This window comes from Acinonyx jubatus, chromosome B2 (genome assembly GCF_027475565.1).
Source record: "Acinonyx jubatus isolate Ajub_Pintada_27869175 chromosome B2, VMU_Ajub_asm_v1.0, whole genome shotgun sequence".
Lineage (NCBI taxonomy): Eukaryota > Metazoa > Chordata > Mammalia > Carnivora > Felidae > Acinonyx > Acinonyx jubatus.
In genome coordinates, this window is record NC_069385.1 from 18,923,612 (window position 1) to 18,949,549 (window position 25,938).

The 25,938-nt window shown below is 42.1% G+C and overlaps 1 protein-coding gene across 2 annotated transcripts in view; it reads right to left on the reverse strand.

Annotated features, from left to right (window-relative positions):
- The window catches only part of LOC106965852 (sterile alpha motif domain-containing protein 5), a 949,459-nt gene that overhangs the window by 878,039 nt on the left and 45,482 nt on the right, over window positions 1–25,938 (reverse strand). Inside the window, exon 2 of one of the 2 annotated variants that reach the window (XM_027056682.2) lies at window positions 14,510–19,254. The exons of the other annotated variant lie outside the window; for it this stretch is intronic. Coding sequence (XP_026912483.1) covers window positions 19,192–19,254 — 63 coding nt within the window. The 3' untranslated portion in view covers window positions 14,510–19,191. Of the gene's footprint in view, window positions 1–14,509; window positions 19,255–25,938 lie in introns of those variants that run through there. 2 annotated transcript variants of the gene reach the window in all.

The following is a 25,938-nucleotide window of genomic DNA, read 5'->3' on the forward strand; positions in this document are numbered from 1 at the left end:
TGGTTCCTGCATAAAAATTACCTGTAACCTTCTGGATCTGTCTTTCAAGTAGTTATGCATATGATTTAATATGCTGGCCCAGGCATATTAGAGTCAGCTAAATCTATGGATTGTGCGTGTCAGCTCTTTCTCATAAATAATAATGTTGTACTTTCTCTCTCAAAACAATTGGCTGTCACAATGACAACGGATTGTATGAAAAACAAAGAGAGTTTCTTGTCAGGGATCCTTAAGAAGTTTTAAATAATAAAAACTAGAACATGGTAAGCTCAAAAGCACAGCAATTACATTTCCGTTGTTTAGATTATAATCCGAATTCTCACATTAATTCCAGGCTGTGGGTTTAAATTTTCGTTCACTGAGGATTGCTGATTAGACCAGAGACATCTTGTAGTGTTCCCTTCAATATCTAGCTAACTATCATATTGGATTTAGCAACTATTCCCTTCAGAGCCCTGATACGGCATCTGGAAAAACAGCTGTTCAGTTTCATATCGGGGAAATAGTCATGTAATGAAATGTTTATGTTTAAAACTAGATATGGATTTTATACATCCTGTTCCTACTTAACGAATATGTTACTTTAAGAAATCATTAAGTGTTTCAACGTTTAGTCATATTTTCGCTTTGCATAACAAGATTTGCTCAGAGGCCGATGCCACCCAGATCCCAGCACACCCTGAAGGCTTGAGGTCAGTGTGTTTTCCAGGACCTGCGAAGATACCGTTTCCGCTGCGCATCGGGACAGGCAGGCAGGCTCCATGGACCCCCTTGCACACAAACAGGTGCCTCTGGACATAGCACTGATCCAACCTGAAGCCTCACTCTCAGCATAGGGCATCTGCACCTTCGAAATTCAAGGCGGTGTTCTCACAGATTTTTTAAAAATTAAAAACTGCGCATTTGCAACGCAAACCACAGAGAGCAAAAGCCAAAACAATTACTGTGCTTGCTTCCTGCTTTTAATTTAGTCAAGAGGCATTCCTAAAGCTCCTCTCCATTCCAGAGTTTCAAAACGACTTGTCATGGGAGGTGACAGCAGACCAGGCAGCTGTCCCAAAGCCCCACACCAACTTCCCAAGCACAGCTGATCTGGATTGGGACTCTTCTTATGAGCATATTTGTATTGGCTGTATTAGCTCTATAAAGGTCACTTTAGGAAAATACAGAACTTGAGACGTAAAACCAGTTTTGGCAAAACCAGCCCCAAGGACCTGTCTCAAACCATCTGCTGAGCCCGTGAACTTACCTGCGGGCACACTAGTCCTTTCCACCTTAAACTGAAAGTTGTCCCTCCCTCTGACTCGGGTTGATGTCTCCCCTCCACCTGTTCTTGGACCCCAATCACCCCTTCTCAGGAGCCCCATCTCTGGAGGATCTGCTCACTCTCTTTCTTGCATCAGATCTTCAACCACTCTCCGTGGACTCCTCAGCTGGATCCAAATCTAACCCGGGGTGCCTGGTGGCTCAGTCGATTAAGCATCCGACTCTCGATTTTGGCCCAGATCATGATCTCACAGGTCATGGGTTCGAGCCCCATCTCAGACTCCACGCCCCTCCTCTGCTTGCACTCTCTCTCTCAAAAATAAATAAAGAAGTTTTTAAGACAAAGTCTAACCTACTTTCAAAATAAAATCCACAAACCTCTCCACTCGTCTCTCACCTTCTCTAGCTCTAGCCACCCCCGCTTCCTCCCCTCCACAGCCATCATTTTCCAAGAGGTTGGCTACACTTGCTGTCTCTTATCCTCACCTCCCACCCAGCCCTCAAAGCCATGTCACTTCTTCTTCCCAGAGTCTGTGCTTTCCACGTCATGAGGCTTAATCTAATGGATACTCTTCATTCTTACCTTGGCCCTTCTGCAGTGTGTGACACTGTCGAATATTCTTTTTCATAGAATTTTCCCTTCTTTTGGTTTTCGTGAATGTTTTCTCTTGGATTTTTCCTCTTACCTGGTTCCAAGCTCCCGTTCCTCACTCATTGCACAAATGTTGATGCAACAGCTACGTTCTGTCACTCAACCTTTCCTCTTTTCCCTCTGCACACTATCCCTGGACCATCTTATCCATCCCTCTGGCTTTAGTTAGTACATGACAATTACCCTCAACTATTTATCTCCAGAACAGATCATTCGCCAAAGGTGCAGACTTATGGCCCACTTCCAACCACCCATCTCACCATAATGACCTCAGGCTCAATGCGTCCAAAATGGAGTTCATCCCCCTTCTGGCCCTGCAAACAGATTCCATCTCTGGTGTCCTGTTCGTGAATGAATGCACCATTTGTAGAGGTGTCTGCAAAGTCATACATGGTCCCTCCCTCTCCTTCACCCCCACATCCGTTAATGAGGAGTCCGTGACAGGGACCCATATTATTTTTCAGGGTACGCTTTTGTCTAAACAGAGCTACTCCTTGTCTCTTGCAATTCTTATCCTCAGGCAGCCTGTTTGGAAAGAGAGGGAAAAGAAACTGGTCTTTTCCTTGACTAGAGAATGGCACGAGGTAGATGAAAATAAAGAGCCACAGTGGAGCTTTACCCCTGAGGTGGCATCTCTTTCTTGCCTGTCCTATGACTACAAAGCCATATGCAGACCAGGCATGACCAGTATGCCATTTTCCTGCTCCTAGATCTAGGTGAGTATTAAAAAAAAGAAAAAAAATCATAGGTTTGCTGCAAAAAAAAAATTCCAGGTACTTTAAAACGTAGAGAAGATGCAAGAATTTGCCCAATATATGATTGTCAAAGAAAAAGAATACAAAATTAGATATTTTTATGAACATCCAGACCTGTACTAATATATTACCACTAGCTACAACAATTTATTTAAATCAAAATTAATTTAATTAAATGTGATTTATTCATTTCTTGGGGTGCCTGGGGGACTCGGTTGGTTAAGCATACAACTTCGGCTCAGGTCACGATCTCATGCTTCGTGGGTTTGAGCCCCATGTCGGGTTCTATTCTGACAGAGCCTGGAGTCTGCTTTGAATTCTGTCTCCCTCGCTCTCTGCCCTTCCCTCACTCACACTCTGTCTGTCTGTTGTCTGTCTCTCTCTAAAAAATAAACATTAAAAAAATTTTTTTAATAAAATAAAATTGCATCCCTCAGTTGCATGAGCCATATCTCAAATGCTCAACAGTCACATATGTAATAGCTACTATATTGCACAGTGCGGGATAAAACATTTCCACCACTGCAGACAGTGCTACGTGATGGTACTGGTCTAGACTAATATAATTAGAGAAATAAGAATGCTACATAGGGGCGCCTGGGTGGCTCAGTCGGTTAAGCGTCCGCCTTCAGCTCAGGTCACGATCTCACGGTCCGTGAGTTCGAGCCCCGCGTCGGGCTCTGTGCTGCTCTCAGTCCAGAGACTGGAGCCTGCTTCCAATTCTGGGTCTCCCCCTCTCTCCGCCCCTCCCCCATTCACTCTCTGTCTCTCAAAAAATGAATCAACATTTTTAAAATTTTTTTTTCAACGTTTATTTATTTTTGGGACAGAGAGAGACAGAGCCTGAACGGGGGAGGGGCAGAGAGAGAGGGAGACACAGAATCGGAAACCGGCTCCAGGCTCTGAGCCATCAGCCCAGAGCCTGACGCGGGGCTTGAACCCACGGACCGCGAGATCGTGACCTGGCTGAAGTCGGACGCTCAACCGACTGCGCCACCCAGGCGCCCCAAAAAATGAATCAACATTAAAAAAAAATTGAAAAAATAAAGAATGCTACCTAAAGTAAAGGGGGGTAGGATATAATGAGAAGAGAAGGCCAGTGGTGGATTCGCAAACAGCAGCACCCTTGGTCTTTATGGTCTCAGGAGAGGCGCTTACCACAAGGAGGAGGTCTTGGGGGACGCCCAGGGAGGGACTGCCCATGGATGCACAGAATGACAGCGTTCAGAAAAGCTTGAATGAGACTAGTCCGGATATTACCGCCCACTGGTTCGTCCTCAGACAACTTCACTGCCCTCCCCGAAGGCCCGAGCAATGGGTGTCACTGCTGGGGTCAGGCACTCAGAAGAATGGCTGCTGGTTCTGAGGTACCAACACTCTGCTAACAAGTACACCTGAAGGGACGGTTTGTGTGTGATTGGCGATTGCGTGCATTCGGCTCTTCCGTCATAACCAGAATGTCGTGTATTTGCATTTTGACGTGCCTCATTGAGTGAACAAGAAAGCAGTAGCCAGCACCAAATAGCCACACCTATATTTCATTACAAATGCAGTCTCCACGATGGCAGGATTTAGGCCTAGTTCCTCCTAGCACTCAGAACAGAGCCTGGCACACGGAAGGAGTCAGTACGCATTTGTCACATGGAAAATACTTTGGGCATGCAAATACCATCAGTCATATACCTCAAGAAAAAAAAAAAATTAACAATACCCAGCCTATAAAATAAAGTACATCCTCTTAGTAAATCTGAGAATCGGAGACCTGCTCCCAAGCTCTGAGAGATGTATCTGCCCTCTTACTCACCTACTCATCCTAGACTCCAGAGCCACTGGCCAACGTCCATTCTTCCACAAAACAACCATGCAATTCTATCCCTTTAGGTGTTTGCTCATGCGGCTCCCCCATCTGGAAATCCCTCCCTCCTTCAATAGTCACAATCCGGTCCACCTTTGAAGGAAGGTGACTACTCACCTACATGATACACATCTTCTCTTTACTTCTGCCGTTGAGTACTAGGAATTTATCTGGCACCGTCATCGCGTTTTCATGGAGCATCAGTTGAGTTCTCCGCACATCGTCTCCTCCTCCACAAGGTAAATCCTTTGTTCATTCCTCCTTGGGTGCCCTCGGAGCCCAGCACGGTACCTGCCGGGCACACCGCCCAACAATTTCTTCTCTAACGGGAGCATTTAGGAATTGGTTGGGCCTCCGTCCATCACACAGTCTTAATAGCGTATTGGTCAAACATGAAAATGAATTATGACGACAAACGCAACCAATTATTGGTCACTTACTGTATGCAAAGCACGGCACAAATAGTTCATATAGTCCCCACAGAGGCCAGGTAACTTGCCCAAGGCCACGTGATTTAGGTGGCAGAAAGCAACTCAAATCCCTGTCCCACCCCTTCTTTTCCACACCTGCTTGATCATCTGTAGTAAGTATGGCCTCATTTATTTGTTTTCACTTTGTTAACATTATTCTGGATGCTATTATACATAGCATGTATGGATATGAGTGATTATTACCCACAAATAACTTTCAATCTCTGCCATATGCTTTCCTATGATTATTAACTCCCAAATTTTTAGAAACATTTTTACTACAAAATGTGAGCTACAACCTGTTAATATTTTCTCATTTGCCAACCAACATTACCATCAAGGGAAACATCGGATTAATTTTTTTTTCTACAACTAGGTAATTCCTCAGAATCATTTTTGAATCATGCAAAGAATAAACTCACCCGTTATTGTACAGATATATTTATTCTCATACAAATTTTTAGAACTGATATGATTTCAAAGCTTCCTCAGGATCTCCAATTGCCCAGAGCAAGTTACCCTCCTAACTTAAAGAGCATTCTTTGGGAAACAAGGTGGAAATGGACACACTACATTTGTTGCTCAGTATTATTTCCTATTTACGAAGCCACATAAATTATAAATAGACACGGAATAGTCTACTAAAAACACAACTAAGTAGCATAGTATCAAAATAATTAAACCTAATAATTGAACCTAACTATTAATTCGAGTCAAAAGATCCAAAGGAAAGATTAAAAAAACTTGGGGCTCCTGGCTGACTCAGTCAGTAGAGCATGAGACCCTCGATCTTGGGGTTTTAAATTCGAGCTTCATGTTGGGTGTAAAGATTACTTAAAAATTAAATAATTGGGGGGGCACCTGGGTGGCTCAGTCAGCTAAGTGTCCGACTTCAGCTCAGGTCATGATCTCACCGTTTGTGGGTTCGAGCCTGCATCAGACTCTGAGCCCGGAGCCTGGTTCAGATTCTGTGTCTCAGTCTCTCTTCTCCCCTCCCCTGCTTGCGCTCGCTCTCTCAAAAATAGATAAATAAAATAAAATAAAATAAAATAAAATAAAATAAATAAATTTTTAACGTTTATTTATTTTTGAGAGAGAAAGAGAGAGACAGAGGGAGAGCAAGAAGCATGAGGGGGCGTGGGGTAGAGAGAGGGAGACAGAGGATCTGAAGCAGCTCTGCACTGGTAGCACAGAGCTCGACGTGGGGCTCGAACTCACACACCGTGATCTCATGACCTGAGCTGAAGACAGATGCTTAACCAACTGGGCCACTCAGGCGCCACAAAAAATCTTCTTAAAAAATTATAAAACAGTGGGGTTATAAACATCTGACAGGCACTAAACTAAATGTGTGGTTCTTTCTTGGCCTTTCTTACTCTCTCAGTTGTGTATGAATTCACTCCACGAAGCAGGCTTTGTACAAGTGTTTCAACTTCTCCCGGTGGTAACACACAGTCAGAGGCTCTGCCTCCTTCCTGACACTGCATTCAACAGACCTATTATCTTTGTAGATTGGACCTTTGTAATAGGGCACTCGATGCCAGAATACATCCCTCATTGGCTTATTTTTTTCTAATTATCAGTTGAAATTACACTAGAGTTTATGATACAAAAACACTACACACGAGATTTACATATACACATATATATTCAGTCGTTACATGCTTGTTTTGTTAACTCATTCATCAAAATTACATACAGTCTGGCTATTTTCTTTACTGAAAATGGCTACTTTGGTTTATATCAATGTTGTCTCTGGGGATTTTAAGCGTAAGTCCAGATTTAATTTTTCATTCAAAAATCACTTTTGTGCCAATTCTTTCCTCACACCTCCCAAATGTAGGAAACTGCCAAGATTTTCAAAAAATATATTTACTCATTCTTGGAATGTACTTGGAAGGAGATTAAAGTATGGAAAAATAAAAGCAGATAAATAGGATTTGTGGGCTAAAAGAGATATATTTAGTTCATTTTGTTGTCAAGTTCAAGAAAGAGAGGGAAAATAGGAAGGACGGAGGGAGGATGGGAGGGAGGGAGGACGGTAGTAGGGAAGTAGGGATGGAAGGAAGAAAGGAGGGAAGGAAGAGAGGGAGGGAGGGAGGAAGAAAGGAAGAAAGAAAAGAAGGAGGGAGGGAAGGAAAGAGGGAGGAGGGAAGGAAGGAAGGGAGGAAGGAAGGAAGGAAGGAAGGAAGGAAGGAAGGAAGGAAGGAAGGAAGGAAGGAAGGAAGAGTTCCATAATTTGAGGCAGCAATTCTAATGTTTCTCAAAACTATACCTTAATCAATTACATCCATCAAATTATTACAGAAACTTGTCTTAACATGTATATAAATATTACCCTATTTTGTATTCGGTGGAGGCAATGAAATAAGACTATTGGAAGTTATGGTTTGTTATGTATCCAACTGGATAGTTATGATTCTTTAAAATACAGAAGATATTATGTAGTCTCACCCAGAGGCCCACTAAAAAAAAATATCTGGCCACTAAATTCCTTCAGTTTAATCATCATGGAGAATATTTCCAGGGAGTAGAAAGTACCAAGCATTGGTATAAAGCTGCCTACTCATTTTTCTAATTAAAAACAAGCCCCCCAAAAAAACCAACAACAACAACAACAAACAACCCAACAACTTTTAAATATTGTCACTTAAGACAAAACAGGGAGAATCAATCTGTGTAACCGAAATGGATTGGAGGTCGGCGGGGGGGGGACTTTAAAAATTCCAAAATGCTCATTTTCCTCTCAGAATCCATAAGGCGATTTCAAACGGCAATTTAACACTCTTTAGGGAATGGGAGAAGAAAAGGCAATTTAAATCAGTGTGATAAAAATTAGTTTCCATTTCAAGCACCTGATAATATGCAATATGCTGTATCCATAATATGACTGGTGCCCACTGGAAGTCTTCCTCTCACAAATTCTAAGGACATCTAGGATAGTAGAGGTGAAGTGAACTTCCTAAGGTATTTAGCTCTGAGCCTTAGTTCCTGACCTGTAGAATGGAACAGGAACAGTAACTACTTTATTGGGTTATTATGAGGCTTCAACGGAATTTGTATAGAACTTGATCTGCCTTGTGAGTGTACTTGTGGGTTTTTTTTTTTGTTTGTTTGTCGGTGTTTGGTTTTTGTTGTTTTCATAAGGTCACCTAGTAGGGAGTTTAGAGTTTCTTTCCTCCTGGTCTCAAGGCCCCGCTCTCTTTCCACTATACCGCACATACGCTGAGCACAAAGAACGGGAGCCTAAACTCCCGGAGACATTTAGAAACTCCAAACACTTTCACAGGATTCCAATATTTAAAGGCCAAATAATAAAGTTTTAGCTGTCACGTGGAATTCTAATTACAATAGAGAGTTTCTCTTACCCTAAAGCATGAGTGAGAACAAACCCCTACTTCCAACAGTAGGCACGTATACTGGTGCTCTATCATCAGCCATCATTATTAAAAATTGAAATACCCAACACACACACGCGCGCGCGCGCGCGGAATATTACACAGCCAGAAAAAAGGAGATCTTGCCATTTGCCACAATAGGGATAGACCTAGAGGGTGTTATCCTAAAGGAAATAAGTCATACCGAGAAAGACAAATACCATATGATTTCACTCATAGGTAGCATCTAAACAACAAAACAAATGAATAGCAGATAAAAGGCAGACTCGGGCCTATAAATACAGAGAACAAACCGATGATTGCCAGAGGGAAGGGGGTACAGGGATGGGCAAAATGGCTGGAGGAGAGTGAGAGATACAGGCTCCCAATGATGGAACAAATAAGTCACAGGAATAAAGGCACAGTGTAGAGAATATAGTCAATGATACCATAATACCATTGTATGGTGACCGATAGTAGCCACACCCGGTGGCCAGTACGGCACACATAAGAGAAACTGAATCACTACGTTGAATCCCCTGAAACTATAGTAACATCATGTGTCAACTATACTCAAAGATAACACTTTTTTTTTTTAATTAAAACACCCAAATAAATGATTATCATTTCCTGGGGCAAGGTGCTAAATTCTATAAAATAATTGTTAAATCATTGTTTAAAGACTTCCCACAAGCCAGCGATGTCCGTGTAACACAGACTTCAGTAAGCCAAGTATTACCAATATGTAATATGTGTCTGTGGGATAAATCACGTCAGAGACGCGCTGGAGAACAACGCTAGCACGGGCTCAACTACAAAAAGAAACAAAAGACGTTCTTATTCTGGGTCCAAGTCATTCGAATTTTGTTTGAGACAAAATTACTGCTACGTAATTATCAACAAAGTAGGAGGGCAGAAGGTAAAATGAGATGGGCGGGCAAAATCCCCTCGTAACTTGAGAGACCAGCGTATTTCATGGACACACGTTTTCCCAAACACGTATGAAACCAGGGTGGAGAACAATACGTGGAGAACTACAGTCGATTTTGACCAGCAGCGAGTGAGGTAGTGGCCACGTACGCACGTGTGCAAATGTGGCTGCCATTCCTGGGGACGTGACTGCCAAGCCACAAGCCCACAACATTTCGGCTGACGAACGATTTAATAACCATTTGAGGAAAGAATCGGTTCCTGTCTGAAAACCTGCAGACAACTTCCGGTAAGATCAACAAAAGTGCCCGCATCCAAACTCATAGACTGGTTTGGATGAGATCCAGAAGTGACAAGGCGCTCAGGGCGGCTACATCGACAGGGCTCCTGCTGGCCAGATGGTGACACCATGGGGACAACAGGAGCAGGGACTGGAGGGACCTGAGTCAAAAGTGATTCAGAAGACTGTCTAAAAAAAACCTCATGGGATTACCTCACATTTACTTAGTGATCTTTTATGTTTATGTATGTCTGAGTGATAAATCATAAACATCTGTGTGTAAATATATCTAAGCTAGTTCTTTCGAGAAGTTGAAAACAAAAGTCCTAATTGAGGGGCGTCTGGGTGGCTCAGTCGGTTGAGTGTCCGACTCTTGACTTCAGCTCAGGTCATGACCTCACGATTCTTGGGATGGAGCCTGAGTCAGGCGGTGCGCTGACAGCCTGCATCCTGCTTGGGATGCTCTCCCTTTCTCTCTACCCCTCCCCTGCTCGCGATCTCTCTCTCTCTCTGTCTGCCTCTCAAAATAAATAAATAAACATTTTTTAAAACAAAGAAGAACAAAATCCTAATTGAAAACTATGCTGTGTAAGAGTTGGGCTGGAGGACTTCCTCTTGCTCAAGGGCACACGCTGGTGGTCTTGCCCTCTTGGATCTCAGACTTGACGAAATGCAACGTATTTCCTACCTTCTTCACCTAGTCTGCTGACCTCCCAAACACCCTCTTGTAGGACAAACCCTGCTCTTGTCAATCTGCCCTCTCCTACTTCTTAATTTCTGATCCTCACGTTTCGTCTCATGTTAAATTTGGCCCTATAAAACATAAGTACAGGTTAAAAGGACAGGCTTAAACTTACAGTGTTGAGATTCAAATTCCAGTGTTCCCAATTAATGGCTGTGTGGCCATTAATTAACAAAATCCGTCTTTACCTCAGCTCCCTCATCTGTAGAATGGGAATAATGATGGTATCTACCTCACAGGGTGACTGTAAAGGTTAAAGGAGAAAATACATGTGAAGTGCCTTGAACTGTCCTGGGCACACGTTAGTCCTTTTAAGTGTTGGCAGTTCTACTTTTTTTGAGAGAGAGAGAGAGAGAGAGCGCACACGTATTCAAGTGGGAAAGGGGCAGAGAATTCGCAGGGGGCTCCGTGCTGACAGCAGAGACCCCCCAGGCAGGGCTCAAACTCGAGAACCACGAGCATGTGACCTGAGCCGAAGCTGGACGCTTAACCCACTGAGGTGTCCCCGCCATTGTATTGTTTAATGTGGTTGTTTTGTCATCAATTCTGGAATGCGAGCTCTTTTTCTGACTTATCTTGAAAACAATTCAAGCTCACGGTTCGGAAACCTCTCCCCTCTGGCCCAGGCCTCCCCTTCCCACCTGCCAAAGACACTGCCTCGCTGACTGTGGGGAGGACTCCTACTTCTCCAACACCAGACCCTCTGTGGGTTCTCTTCCTCGTTAGCGTGTTCACCTTCCACAGGACCTCTTTGAGGGGGTGTTATCAACCTCACTTTTCTGGTGGTGCAACAGACTGGCAAGGACTCAGTAACCTAAGGTCACTGAGCCACGTGCCAGGGGTTGCGATTTGCATCCTGGGTCTTGTGAGTCCAGAACATCCATGCTCTTCCCTGCCTGCCACCTGATGCATGCACATCCACGGGGCCAAAGAAAGACAAGGCATGTGACCACCGTATACCTGCCGGTTTCTGCTTACATGGTAAGCATTCATGACAATACTCAGCAGCTCTGTGCGATTCAAACCCAGATCCGAACATCCTGGACCGACACTTCTTAATTTCTTCACCTTTTTTTTTGGCCTTCGTATGGGTTAGAAAGGAGGAGTAACCTTTAAGAAGAAATAACTATTTCCAGGGGCAGAATCGTGCGTTCACATATTTACGTTAAATATATCTAGAAGGGGAGCGTGTCCAAAATGCAATCTAACAGAGAAGTTCATGTTTATGTAGGGAAGGTATCAGGATATGTTCGCATTTTGTCTAGCAGCATACCATACGCTCGCGTGGATGCCATGAATACATTAAACATAGTTTGATTATTTTTAATTGCAGGAATTGATTGCTATTTTATTAGCTTTAATTGCAGGAATAGATGATACCCCTCTCACAATTCAGATTAAAACAAAAATAGGGCCAAAAGAAAATTGTAATTCAAATAAGCGTGTCATTTTAGTATTTTCATGTGCCTTCACAAATTGCCATATTTAATACCTGCTGGCACAAGAAAACCTAAATGAGTATGTAAAATTTTATTTTTAGTGTTTTATTTTATATTAGAGAGAGAGAGACAGAACACGAGCAGGGGAGGGGCAGAGAGAGATGGAGACAGAATCTGAAGCAGGCTCCTGGCTCCGAGCTGTCAGCACAAAGCCCGATGCAGGGCTCGAACCCACAAGCAGTGAGATCATGACCTGAGCCGAAGTCGGACACTCAACCGACTGAGCCACCCAGGTGCCCTTGTAAAATTTTATTTTATAAATTATTTGCATTTATAGTTTTATCCAAAAGACAACAGGAAAGTCAGAGGCCCTGAAGAACAACAAAATCCCACCCCAAGGTGAACTTCTGATAAAGAGAAGCTTGGTTTCCAGGGTTTTGAGGTGAAAGGCAAGCTCTCCTCTAAACACAAAGGCCACAGGTTTCCTCCCTGTTCTCAGAAACCAGGAAACGCCCTGCTAGAACCAACTGGCACAACTTCAGGGTTCGGTCTCCTTAGGCTTTAGTCCTTCACTCATATGTCAATGTCACTGAGCACCTGCAGTGTCCCCCAAAATACACAGGAACTACGGAAGTATGGGGAACACTAGTGGGGACAAATCAAATGAGCGCAGAGCCTCGTGCAAGCCACGGGAAAAACCAGACCGTGTCACTCCATGACTTTTCTGCTGAAGAATGTAAAGTTGTACAGATACTGTCGCCTAAGCCCTCCGTGGCTGTGTCTACATGATGCTGGGTCCTGGACACATTTACAGACCAGAGAGCAGCGAAGGTATAAAAAGTACGGGACTAGACAGCTACTCACCAGGAAAACCAAAGCTGCATTGAGGGCTTCCGATGTATAGGTCAGGATTTAGAAAAAATGAAACGTATCTTCTTCACCCGAAATGGCTATTTTTGTAAATGTGGTTACGTAGACTAATTTCCAAAATGAAGTGGATGTTAAATTGCTCGAGCTCAATGGATGTAAAAGAATGCATGCTGAAGATCTACAATTCACCATCGGTGCTCATTATTCAACCAAGAAACAGATGAGATTCCACAGACATCCTGTTACTGGTACATGGAGAGATTTGAAAGTGGAGGAAGTTGGCCAAAAAAGTGTCCATAATTACACGAATACACTCTGTCCTCGGGGTAACTCTAGGAGGGGAAAAAAGGTAAATTTTTCATTTAAAATTGTTCAAGAGTACTCTTTTAAATTAAAAAATCCTCAGTGGAGCAGCATATGGCCCGGAATGAGACTAGAAGGTATTCATTTTCCAGTTTCAGATGAAAGACGTTAAAAGCTGCCTTATGTGAAGCGATTTTATTAATGATATAAACCATCCCATGTTTTTTTACCAAACACTCCTTACTTGGGATTTCTATTTCATGCATGCAACTCCCCATTAAAAAAAAAATACATTCTAGTGCTGGCTGCCAATATTATGGACTTTTCTAAATATGCTTGATAGACCAAGGAAGACTTGAAGCCTAAGATTTTAGAGCTGAAAGATGAGGCTTTCATAATGTGATGCTGGCCCCTGCAGAACCCTGGGGCTGCTTGGACTTTTAGGATATGAGTAAAAGTGTTCTGAGGCTAGGTCTCAAAAACTACGGAGCTAAGTTGAAATTAAGGCCAGTCTAGAGAGATGGGTCTCTTTTGAAGATGCCACGGATCCCTTTAGGTAGACTTTCCAGATTCTGAGACAAAAAGCCAGGATTTAGAGGGTCTGGGAGAACAAACGTCAGGCCACAAACTCCGGGCTCGCCAGTGTCTGAACCAGATGATGTTATCCTAGGATGCTTTTCACTTCTAACATTCTAATTGTTACATATTTCTTCCTAATAGTTACCCTGCATCTTGCTTGCTTTAAATTTATATTCTGCTCACCTTGAATTCAGTGGGAATAAAAACAGTCCTTCATCATCACCAAACATACCACACGTGATGCCATTTATACAGAACCCACAATGCTACTACTGATATATATATATGCGTGTGTGTGTGTGTGTGTGTGTGTGTGTGTAATTGATGTTTTGGGCCTGCTTATCATATGCTAATTATCGTGCTAAGGTCTATATTTATTTATTCCATTTGCTCAAGATCCTGAAGCCAGAAGGCAGTGAGGCCAGGATCTGAGTCTGATAGACTCTAGATCTAATGATCCCTGAGATGCTGCTTGTCTGTGGATGCATCACAACCTGTGGGTGATGGATATTCAAGGCTGTGGGAGCCTGCCACCTAATAGATCCTGCCACCCCACCTCCTACTCTGGTGAAGCACAATTACTGGCACAAAATCGCATGCTATCACCCTCGGGAGTACTTTTTTAGTTGGAAGTGGGGAGGAGGGGGAGGAGAAAGGCACGACATACGCGTCTATAACAATCACACAAATGCATCCAAGCACACATCGTAACGATTTATTTGCATTTTGCATGGTGTGTGGGGAGCCTGGCTTTCTCCTGTCTTTCAAGTTGGAACTCTGATTTCCCATGCTACCCATAATGCTACATTACTGTAAACATTTATATATCGTCAATTTAAACAACACACAAACTCTACGCCATTCACCGAAATGTAAACGATTACAAAAGAGGCCAAGGCGGAACCGCTGTGAAAGCCATAACATTTATTGAAGAGCGGACATATGTTTGCAAATCACAGCGCTGCACGGGCACACAATCCACAGTTCATGATGCTGTTCCAATTAAGCTTTTAATAGAGCCTTCTCATATAATCCGTTTTAAAGACAATTAATGAAAGGGGAAAAAAGGTGTCAGTTGCAATTACATTTGTAAAAACCAAACTGCAGCTTTTATTTAGAATGAATCTATGCTCAGCTATGTAGATGTACACGTTGATTATTTGGACCTATGCACGCATTTCTGGATGGGCAGAACTTCTCAATGAGTAATGGCTGTAGTAACCCAAAAAGTATCTCAGAATATTGTCAGTCTTAGAGACCAGGGCAACAACTGCAATAGAATTTCTACCATTTGCCCCAATTAACACACCACTTTGCCCTGAAGATGTTCAAGTCAGCATTTTATTGTTGGAATAAAGAGAAATTCATCTGACAAAGGGCATGATACAGAATACATCTATAGAAGACACTTCTCATCTTAATGTTGACAAGTGGATGTCCTTCCTTTTGTATCAGTGAAAGAAATTTTGGTCAAATTGTCAAAAAGAAAAAAAAAACCCAAAAAAACAAAAAACCCACCAGCTCCTAATGTGGAATTTAAACTCCCATTTTCGTCTAAAAGTTATCTTTTAACAACAACGACAATAAAAAATAAAACTTCATTTCCAGGAATTTAAAAAATTGAAAGAAAAACATCAAAGTTGATAATTAAAAATAAAAATGTATATTATTCATTTTTCTGAACTACTCCTGTTTTGTTTTGTTTTGTTTTTTATGTGTACCTTTCATGGAAATATCTGTCACAGATATTCCATTTCATGGAATAGAAATTTGATTTTATATCCTTAGAGGTTAATAATATGATGTTAACGACAATTTTCTAATCAAAGAATCCGATAGTGTAAAACATCTGATGTAGGAATATCTAACCGATGACCACTGAGATTGCGAAGAATCTAGAAACTTCAGAAAGAGAAAACCTAGCTGATTTGATTGGCTCTGTGCTGTACTACTTAGTTTGTTTAATACAGCATCTGTTATTAAAGATGCTTTGGTCAAAGCACAAGTTGTCAACTGACTTCTAAGCATTGCCTATTACTTGGCCCCTGGTCTGAACAGAGAACTGGCAATTTAAGGTCAGGCTCTTGCTCATTTCCTGTATATGTCTCTGGATATAATATTCTATTGTTTATTCCCTATTTTACTTTGAAACTCAGAAACCTTCTACCTGCCTGACCCTGATGTTTTGATACCTAATTTAATATTACATGTAAGAATTTATATAAACCAAATATTTTGTCTAAAAATGTAATTTTCTTTAACCTCTCTTTTTGTTATTCTTCAATGCCCAGGCAAGGAACCTGTTTACAGCAGTCAGGCTCATTCCAGAGAATAATCCAGATAGGCTCAGCTCAGTTTTCTGGCGGGTGCTTCCTAGTCACTGGTACATCTGGTTTCTCTTCACATAGAAAAGTTTGTTGATCTGCCATCATCTGCCAGGTACCTTGTGGATTTATCCCAGAAGAATCTACGGGGAAATGCCCATTTGCACTCCTAATTTGTAAATCACAGTCACAAAATCAGATACACTACTCACTAACCTACACACCAAATTTATAAATCTAAAGCTGTAAAAAAAGAAGAAAGTTGAAGAAATACCTTCCTATGTGTCTATGGGACTATTTCCTCAGCCTTGAAAAGTGCTGGCCTTACACATTTGCTCACTGTTTTTAAAAAATCACATTCTTTTCATTCAATCAATAAACATTTACTGAATTCCTACTGTGAGTGGCCACTGTAACCTTTCTATCCTTTCTAAAAGAAAGCAAAGGGGCCTTGTTCAGTGGGTCTAAGGCAGTAATAAGGACATGTCAATTTATGCTGGAGTTTTCTAGTCAGTTTTAAGGTAATTTCTTTCATATAAGAGGAAATCACAGAGTAACAAATGGAAGAGAGGAAGGCACTCAGTACCTATTTGTCAAGCACTGGGCCAGGAACTCTGTGGATGTTTGGTGCAGAATGCGAATAAGCCTCTTAGGAATTATGGAAGGTATTTATTTTTCCTATTTGATGGACAAGGATAAAAATCTGTTGATGAGTTCAATAATCGTTCAAGACCATTCCCCATGCTACACTATAGTTTATGTTCTAAATTGATTCACCACCTGAAAAGGCAATCGGCATGATTCCAAAATTTGAACTAAGAGCCAAGGAGCTCCAAAGTAAAAACTCAAGGCTTACTGTTTTTGTTGTTGATTTCACAACACAAGATGCTGTAAACTTCTCCGGACTAAGAAACTGCTTGAGTACAGCTGTTCTAATTTGCTTAAATTCCTGTAGTGGGAGGGAGCCCTTCACATTATACATTACCTAAGTCAAGAAAAGGCTGATTCCTCACCCCACAAAATTTTGTTGTAAGATGAACTGAACAGGAATTTTGCTATAATCCTCCAAATTCATAATATCCTCAATATTATGAAAGAAAAGTCTCTAATATCTTTTGATGTTCTAGGAAATACAAATCAAGGTACTCCTGTAGTTCTGTTAACATATCTGTCCCTTACTTACCTAATCTTAAAATATTAAAGATATCATAAATGTTAGATAAAAGGGAAAATGCTACGAAATAATTATTCATCCTAAGAGTAATTATCTCCAGGTATAATTCATGGTAAGACTCCTTCCTTTCTCTTATATTTTAATGCTTACCTGATCTTCATTTAATGCAAAAGAATTAATGAGCTGCCTTTAATACTTCTCTACTTAAAGTTTTCTTTCTCTGGCTTTAGGTAAGAAGTCTTACAAGTCCATTGGCTAGTTAACCATTCTAGATTGTGACTCTTGATTTAGGTAGAGAATCATTATTTTCAGATTCCAACAGCAGACACAAAGAGATTTAAATGTAGCAAGATAACTGAAGTTAGACATAACACAAATAGAAAATAAAACTTTAAATGACCAGAGTCCCCCCCACCTTTTTTTTTTTTCCGGTTGCCATAGATTGTATCATAATGCCCATGGTGAGCAGAATTTTCAGAAATTGGGTCCTTTCTAGCAACAGGTCAAAAAATGCATGTAAATGTACATCTGTGAAATAAATCTACCACCGATGCTGCACCTGGAAATGAGGTCGTGAAGAGGAAGCCATTTGTTATCACAATAAATTATATCTGTAATCTATACAGACCTCCCACTCCTTAAAACAAAACAAAACAAAACAAAACAAAACAAAACAAAATCTAGCTTGGAAATTTTAAAGACTCTGGTTCCCTTAGAAAAAATGACGAAAAGGTTGACTGGAGTATGATCCTTACTTATCTGCAAGCAGCATAGAGTTTAAAGGACAATTTATACATGCTTTTGAGCTTAATCTCCTTGCGTTGCATTTGAGACTGATTTTACAGTGTCTAAATTAATCTCTAGAAGTAGATAAACTATGTAAACCTTAGATTTTTAAAGCAGTACTGTGATAAAAATGCCCTTGGAGACCTTAACTGCTCACCTAGGGACCAGTATGCACCAGGAAGAAAATGAATGTTAATTGCTTTTCCTTTGAGAGTCTCCTAAAGAATCACAATGCTACGTAAACTTACATATCGCGTCTATTTCCAAGTAGTGTGGGAAAGATTCTGTAATGCAGGACTGCTCAGGGGCTCTCAGAAGCTGCCTGACCTGGGAGCCTGCTGTGTATCTGTGTCTTCTTTGATAACTTCCTTTCAATTATTTTTGATCCCATCACCATGGCTGTGTTTTCTAAGCAGGAAATAAAACTACTGACATCCAAAGGCAAGAAAAGTAAGAATCAGGAATTTCCAGATTTGTCTTCATTTCCTTCCCCTACTTCCTTCTACTCTCCTTTCTGGCTGTGGTTATGCGGCCAGTGGTTAGGTCTACCTCCCTGCCCCCCACAGGCCTGACATCAGAAACTTGGGGAGTGAGGTGGGATTGGACACAACACTGGCCTTGGCAGCCCCCAGGGAGTGAGGGAAACTAGCTATCAAGTTACAGAGCTGGCTCTAGCCGGGCTTCTGGGATGGCAAGACACTGTTACTGGTCTAAACTTCAGCCAGGTTAAATTTAAAATGAGAAGTTAGAAAAATTGGTCTTCCCTGGGTGATGTTCCTTAATTCATCAGCTTTATGATTCTACCTATATATGAAATGACTATAAAAAGCACCTTAAAATAAGAATTCCATCACCAAACTATTCTATATTGAATTCTATAAAAAAAAAATCTCAACCCAAGAAAACATGGTCCTATATGAAGTGAGAAGAAGATGTATGTTAAAATATAAAATGAAAGCTCCTAATTCTCAAGTTAAAGGCTAATGTGGAAACGACGTAATGGCGAGCTAATGCCAGAAACCTGCTCTGTGTCTTATATTACACTTACAATCAGTTATCACCCAAATGCCTCAGCCAACCTCATTTATTTCCCCCCAAGAATTCAGACAACGGACAGGAGAGTTCCCAAAGTATGCACAAGACCTTATCTCAAAACTGAACTGAGTTCTTCTTTATGTGATGTTTCACTGCCTCATTTCTAGCTGTTGTAAGTTAGTTACCCAGTATACTAAGTTGATTATTCCAGAATTTTTCCAAGCAAAAAGTTAAGCTGATGAGTATTTCCAGGGTCATCATCCATGTCCCTTTTTTGAAAGAAGGTTCTAAATATGCCCTTTTCGAGTCTTCAAGGCACCTCATCAGTCCTCCACGAGTTCTCAAAAATGATATCTAGCGGTTCTGTGATGACTTCGGCCAATTCATTAAGTACTCTAGGATGCCGGCCATGGGGACCTGTGGATTTGAACATATCGGGGTTATTTAGGTTCTCCTTTACCCATTCTTCCCCTAGTCCATCATGGATTTCTGCTCCTAGTTTTCTTTTAAGTAAACTCCACACCCAGTGTGGGACTCGAACTCACGACCCTGAGCTCAAGAGTCACATGCTGTACCGACTGCTGCTCCTATGTTTAAGTCACAATTGTCCTTTCTGCTTATCAAATGGACTTTTAAAACAATAGTTTTTTTTTTTTAATGTTTACTTTTTGAGAGAGAGAGAGAGAGAGAGAGAGAGAGAGAGAAAGTAAGTGGGGGAGGGGCAGACAGAGGGAGACACAGAATCTGAAGCTGACTCCAGGCTCTGAGCTGTCAGCACAAAGCCCGACGCAGGGCTCAAACTCACGAACCATGAGACCATGACCTGAGCTGAAGTTGGACGCTTAACTTACTGAGCCCCCCAGGTGCCCCTGAAAAAACAGCTTTAAGTCTCTGGGTTTTTTTTAACCTATCAATTTTCTCCTTGAAGCTACTAAATGAAAAATGTAATTTTTTTCAGGTCCAAGTCTTATTTGTCTTGTTTAAAAACATTGTTCTTTTTTCCCCCCTTTTATGGTTCTTGTAAGAACAGGCAAGTAAAGCAAAATAAATAAATAAATAAATGAATGAATGAATGAAAGCATATCTTGCAACAGTTTGTCTCCTGACGTCACCTCGCTCCCTACTACGCGGGAGCGTCCTTAGTAGCAGAAGTAACAGCAACACTTGGAGACATTCTAAAGGCCACCAATCTCGGGCTCAGAGGGCACATATCTATTCAACTTGTACCTGCAACTGCTAACTCAAAATGCACCTTCTGAAATAGAAAAAAGATTCACAGTCATCCTTAGAATCGTTTGTAGGCACACACAGTCACTTTTTCACGTAGGCATTTCAAAAGCGTAGTCGTACACGAGCTGGAAAGAGATGGAGAAGGATTTCTTAGGAAGCAGCCCCCTCTCGTAGAAATTGCCTGCTGTCGTGCGGTCATCTGTGCCGACGTTCTGGGATTGCTGTTACACTAATTATCACCGAGCTGTGATAGGCGTTGACAGTTTTAACCCCTTCTTTGTCACAGAGAGTCCTCAGAAACCGAAAGCCAGCGACAGATTATGGCTTCCTGCCCATATGTCGCCGCATGCCCCAAATCCCCTGATGGATCTAGAATACATTCAGGGGAGGAAGAAAGAGAGTGCAGAGGGGAAGAATGAGGGCACATGAGTCTTCCAACGCGACGTCTGATGTGACAGGCAGACCGTGCCGCTTGGATTCGACTGTTAACTTGTTTCATTTTGTTTTCTAATTGGAACAGCTTTTGAAAAAGGTTGAATCAGTTGTGCGGTCTTTTGTTTTGCCTTTCTAGTCTCCACCTCTCCAGCCTCACCCCTCGTTTTAGCTCTTAAAAGAGCTGTGTTAAGTGCCAAAAAAAAAATGTATTCTAGACATCACTAAAAGACTCTTTTAAAGAATAATTCTGCACATTTCTCTAGGGCACAACAATTTGTTTTAGCATGTGCCATTTTCACCCCTGCTCAAATAGCCACCTGCTGATGGCAATATGTTAACTAATATGTCATTATTAATTAGCGTGGGTAATATCATCCACCAACTGCATCTAAATGGAGAGCAAGTATTACTATCCGTGCTCAGAAAGTTTCTTTCTCCGGGGAATCAAGCTCTTTCCAGGCCCCTTTTTTTTTTCTATATTACTAAGTAATAATATCATACTACTAATTTACATATTCAAACAGTCACTCCAATAAATTCACATCTAAGCCAGCGCCTCTATTAAGATCACTTCCTGCTAGGAACTGTGGAAAAATCATGTTCAATCTATCTTGACAAACTATTTTTGCAGGGCGGTGGGGTGGGCGGGGGGGGGAACAGGGGGAAGTTCCGTAGAGGAGGGTAGTCACCCTAATATAAAGACGGCAAGACTGTTTGGTGTAACGTTGTCATAGGTGAATGAATGGAAAGGCATTCCACCAAAAACTGTCTTGCCTATGCAGTGCAAGAGACTGCATTTCAAACAGAAAAGGCAGAAGAAAGAGCTTCAGGTTATAGCGTTAGGCGTCAGGCATTTCTCAGATGGCAGGAAGACCCCAGCTAGGATCCGGCAGAGTCACAAAGGGAGGGATAAGGCAACACCCATGGTGAGGACATTCTTCCTACAACGAAAGAGTCTCTGATGTCTGCCCAAGCTAGATATAGTTCCGTCTGAAGTCAGAAAGATGGCCTCACCTACCTTGAAAAGTCATTTTTATTCTAGGAACCTACGAAAGTAAGGAAAATGCCTTTGGACAGGTTATCACCAGCAAATGCAGACACCTTCCATATTATTAAACCCCTTAAAGACGTGGGGCGTGAAGTCATTCACAAACCCAGCACCGAGCTGACAGCCTCTGAAACCTCGTGTGTGCCTTTGCTTCAACAAAAACAAATCACATTCATTAAACAAGCCCAGCCTTGCAATTTGCTTTGTTTTATTTATTTATTTATTTATTTACTTACTTACTTGCTTGCTTGTTTATTTATTGTTCTTTGGGGGAGAAAGCAGGAGGCAGACAAACAGGATTTCCGCAGTTGGGTCAATGGAGAGTTTCAAGATGTGAGCAGTCGCAGAGAGCTGTAATGAGCCCAGCACATGTTGGTTCATGATTGCAAGGAAACGTCACTAATTTCTCTGTTACAAACGCGGCTTCACGTTCTGGCAGCTGACATGCACCGTGACGTCCCTGATCCGGCTCCTGATAGAGCCCACTCTTCGTGTGGAATAGGAGCGAACAGATTTTGAAAATTCTGCCCGGCTTGCAGGGGATACCTGCTGGAAAGGAGTCTTCTGGGCACCGCCAGTCCAGCCTTATCTCGCACGGCTGCTCTCCCCACCACACGTTTTTCATATTTCCTTTCCCCCCTAAATTATCTGGCAGATGCCTACCAAGAAAGAAGCTCTTTCTTCACTCCGAGAGAAATAATAATCTGTTTATATGTATTTATAGGCTTCTTTGGATATTAGGTTGACAAAAAAAATCATGCATGGCATTGCTTCAAATCTGGTCCTTTCTCAAAAACCATGAAAAGCCAAGCCTTGGAACAATAAATAGCAGGCTGTATTTCTGGTGCTATCAATGCTCCTGAAGTGTTGCTATTTTTAAAGGTGGAGTTTATGAAACATGAATGCAGTAGTTTGTAATGTGCCAAATTATATCTATTTCTAGGGAAACACTGCTAGAAAAGAAGAGAAAAGAAGAGAAGAGAAGAGAAGAGAAGAGAAGAGAAGAGAAGAGAAGAGAAGAGAAGAGAAGAGAAAAAAGAAAGAAAAGAAAAGAAAAGAAAAAAGAAAAGAAAAGAAAAGAAAAGGAAAGAAAAAAGGGTTCTTCCCCAGCTGGCCTAATTCTCCCCTAATCTGCCTTTGAAATCACTCTCAATAATAATTATGGCCACACAAACCTAATTCTTGGGCTGAAGGGTGACTCTTCAGTTTTATATGTTCTAGGCTATTATGGGGAGTGGGAGGGGCGGAGGGAAAGTCTTTCACTTCACAGATATTTGGCAATTCTCCTAATCGACGTTAGAGTTCCAATCCGAGAAACAGGGAGGGGCGGCAAAAGTTATTTAATGAATAAAGAAACTATTGTGCTGTAGTTAAAAATTAGATTTATGAGACTACATTTTTTTCTCGGTTGATTATTCTGATTTTTAAGTGATTTCAAGTCTGTTACTCTTTTTAGCGTGTGATTTACCCCCCTAATTAAAGGCAATCAGAGTTACACGGAGGGTGCCCGATTTAGAAGTTACTTCTCTGTTGTGTTATTATTCTAGAGGCTATAACTCCACTGCAGATATAGAGCCAACAGGCAGAAAATATCCACATTTGGGTGCTGGGATAAAGACATAAAACTAGAGAGTGAATATTAATAGCCCATGCAGTTTCCTTACAATGGGGGTGGGGAAAACAGTCTCAGGAAAAAGTTAAGATTGATGGTACAAATGCCACGTTCTCTCCTTCTGGATGACACAAGGGGCACAGAGCTGAATGTGGTCTGGTGGTCCGGTGACAAGATAAAAGCTTTTTTTACCTCATGACTTTCTCAAGCTAAGTTTACCAACATTCAGTCACATCACAATGCCTATCGTTATGGAACGGAACGATGGTTGGAATTTGCTTAGAGAGACGGGGCTTAAATACAGCTTGTTTTTGTTTTTTTATTATTTTTTTTAATGTTTATTTAGTTTTGAGAGAGAGAGAGAGGGAATATGAGCGGGGAGGGGCAGAGAGAGAGGGAGACACAGAATCCAAAGCAGACTCCGGGCTCCGAGCTGTCAGCAGAGATCCCAATGCGGGGCTCGAACTCATGAACCATGAGATCAAGACCTGAACCGAAGTCAGACGCTTAACCGACGGAGCCACCCAGGAGCCCCTTCAGCTTTGTTTCAACTGTTAACTTCTCCAAGGGCAGAAACCACATTTCATTCTCTTTATGTCTCCAGTGGAAGCATACATATAACGTCACACACACGACTATCGCTGACCGATGGGATCCCCCACAGTGTAACGTTTACAAATCATTCCTCAGTAAGCTAAGTTCCTACTGGAAAATATTAGTCCGGCAGTCAACTGAGAGTATCTATTTCCAACAGAGAAAACATTTTCAGTATATGTCCACTCCACCAGCATGCATCGTGATGGTCACCTTTCCGTTCCTTGAAAGGCCTGGGTCCCCTCAGCTGCTGCACTAGGAAAGGCCAAGGCTGCCTCCCAGACCCCAGGAAGCTGGAGGATGCATACTTAACGTCACATAATTAGCTGGCATACATGTCCTTTCGCTGCTAGATTTCCCAGGGGATTCTACAGACTAAAAAAAAAGAAAAATAACTGACTTCGGAGTGACCTACGTATATTTTCTTTTTTTGACTTTAAACACAAACACCCAATGGGGCTCCTGGGTGGCTCAGTCGGTTGGGTGTCCGACTTCGGCTCAGGTCATCATCTCACAATCCGTGGGTTCGAGCCCCACATTGGGCTCTGTGCTGACAGCTCAGAGCCTGGAGCCTCCTTTGGATTCTGTGTCTCCCTCTCTCTCTCTGCCCCTCCCCTGCTCATACTCTGTCTCTCTCTGTCTCAAAAATAAATAAAATTTAAAAATTAAAAAAAAAATAAAAAATAAACACAAACACCCAAATGCTCTGCAAACTGTTCTGCGCCACTGTCCCACCTGTCTTCACCTGTGGTGCTTCCTCGCTAACTACTCCTTCGCCATCTATTCCCGGGGAAAAACTCAAGTTGGATGTAAGAAACCGCGCTGCCTCTCACTACCTCCTCTTGACTCCCACGGGTTCTAAACTTCACGCAGGACTTATCCGCCGGTTTTTCGGCAAATGGAAAACATACTGGAGAGGCTGGAAATGTTCTTACCTGCTCATTATTCAGAAAACTCTCAGCAACAAATGCAGAGGTTAAAGGACAAAAGTGTCTTTGTTTACACTACCCTCGGGGCATCTACCGATTTGACCATTTTTCCAACAGAACAGCTACGTAAATTCCCGATTTCTTAAAAGCACTTTGTTACACTCCTCACCGAATATTCTGGATGTGCTAAACGCCCACACATTGAGAACCCGTAGAGTTGTGGTCTGAAAGCTCCAGGAGACCAGGTTCCAAGGCCCCAACCTCCTCACTGACCGGGGTCAGAGCCACATCTTACCTGTACCAGGAAGATATTATCAGGATTAGCTACTGGGAATTCCGTATTGTTCTTTCAATAATTTTATAATAATTAATAGCTGTCACAACATGAAGCTGGGGCTAGGTCAGCGCACTTTGAAGAAGTTGGATAGTCAAGCTGAGGAAAATGGTAGCTGGAGGGGACAGTGGTTTTAAGAACCAAGATGGAGCTTGGACATATTTACAGACTGAATGGAAGGATTCCATGGAGGGAGACCAAACGCCAGAAAACAAAGGGATAATTATGGATCGTAATTATTACTTGGGACAGGAGCAGATATCCAGGGGAGGGATTCGTTTTAGAGGGGAGAGGGGTAATTCCTCATCAGAAATAGAGGAAAAGAACAAATGGGCAAGAATAAGAATATTCTTAATTCTTATTGGAATAAGATACGGATATTGTGCCCACGAAGGACAGAAATGGATGGAGCTCACGTGCATCGGGGTGCTAGCTCTCAGTGAGGACCAAGCCAAGGCTATCTGCAGGGGAGAAGGGAGGTGCGAGGGGCAAGGGCAGGGTTTTAAGGAGAGGGGAGGAATCTGAAACCGCCACCGAGGGAACAGTGGCAGGAGCTCAGCATGACAGCGGCAGCAGGGTGGACTGAGCTGGACTGGACTAATGGGATTATAGAAAAATGGGCTTCAAGGTCTCCAAATACCACCCAAAGTCATGATCAAGGCACAGGCCTAGAAATGAGCGATACAAACCCTGAACAAAAATAATGATACATGCTGGAGTGCTAAATACCAGTGTTCTGTCCCCCAGGGCAGCTCTTAAAACATACCTGGTGGGTCCTGTTGATGACCCTCTTAGTCCATTCGGGCTGATACAACAGAATACCAGAGACTGGGTGGTTTATAAACAACAAAGGCTGGGAAGGCCAACCTCAAGGGGCCTACAGATTCGGTGGTGAAGGCTCTCTTCTTGGTTCACAGAC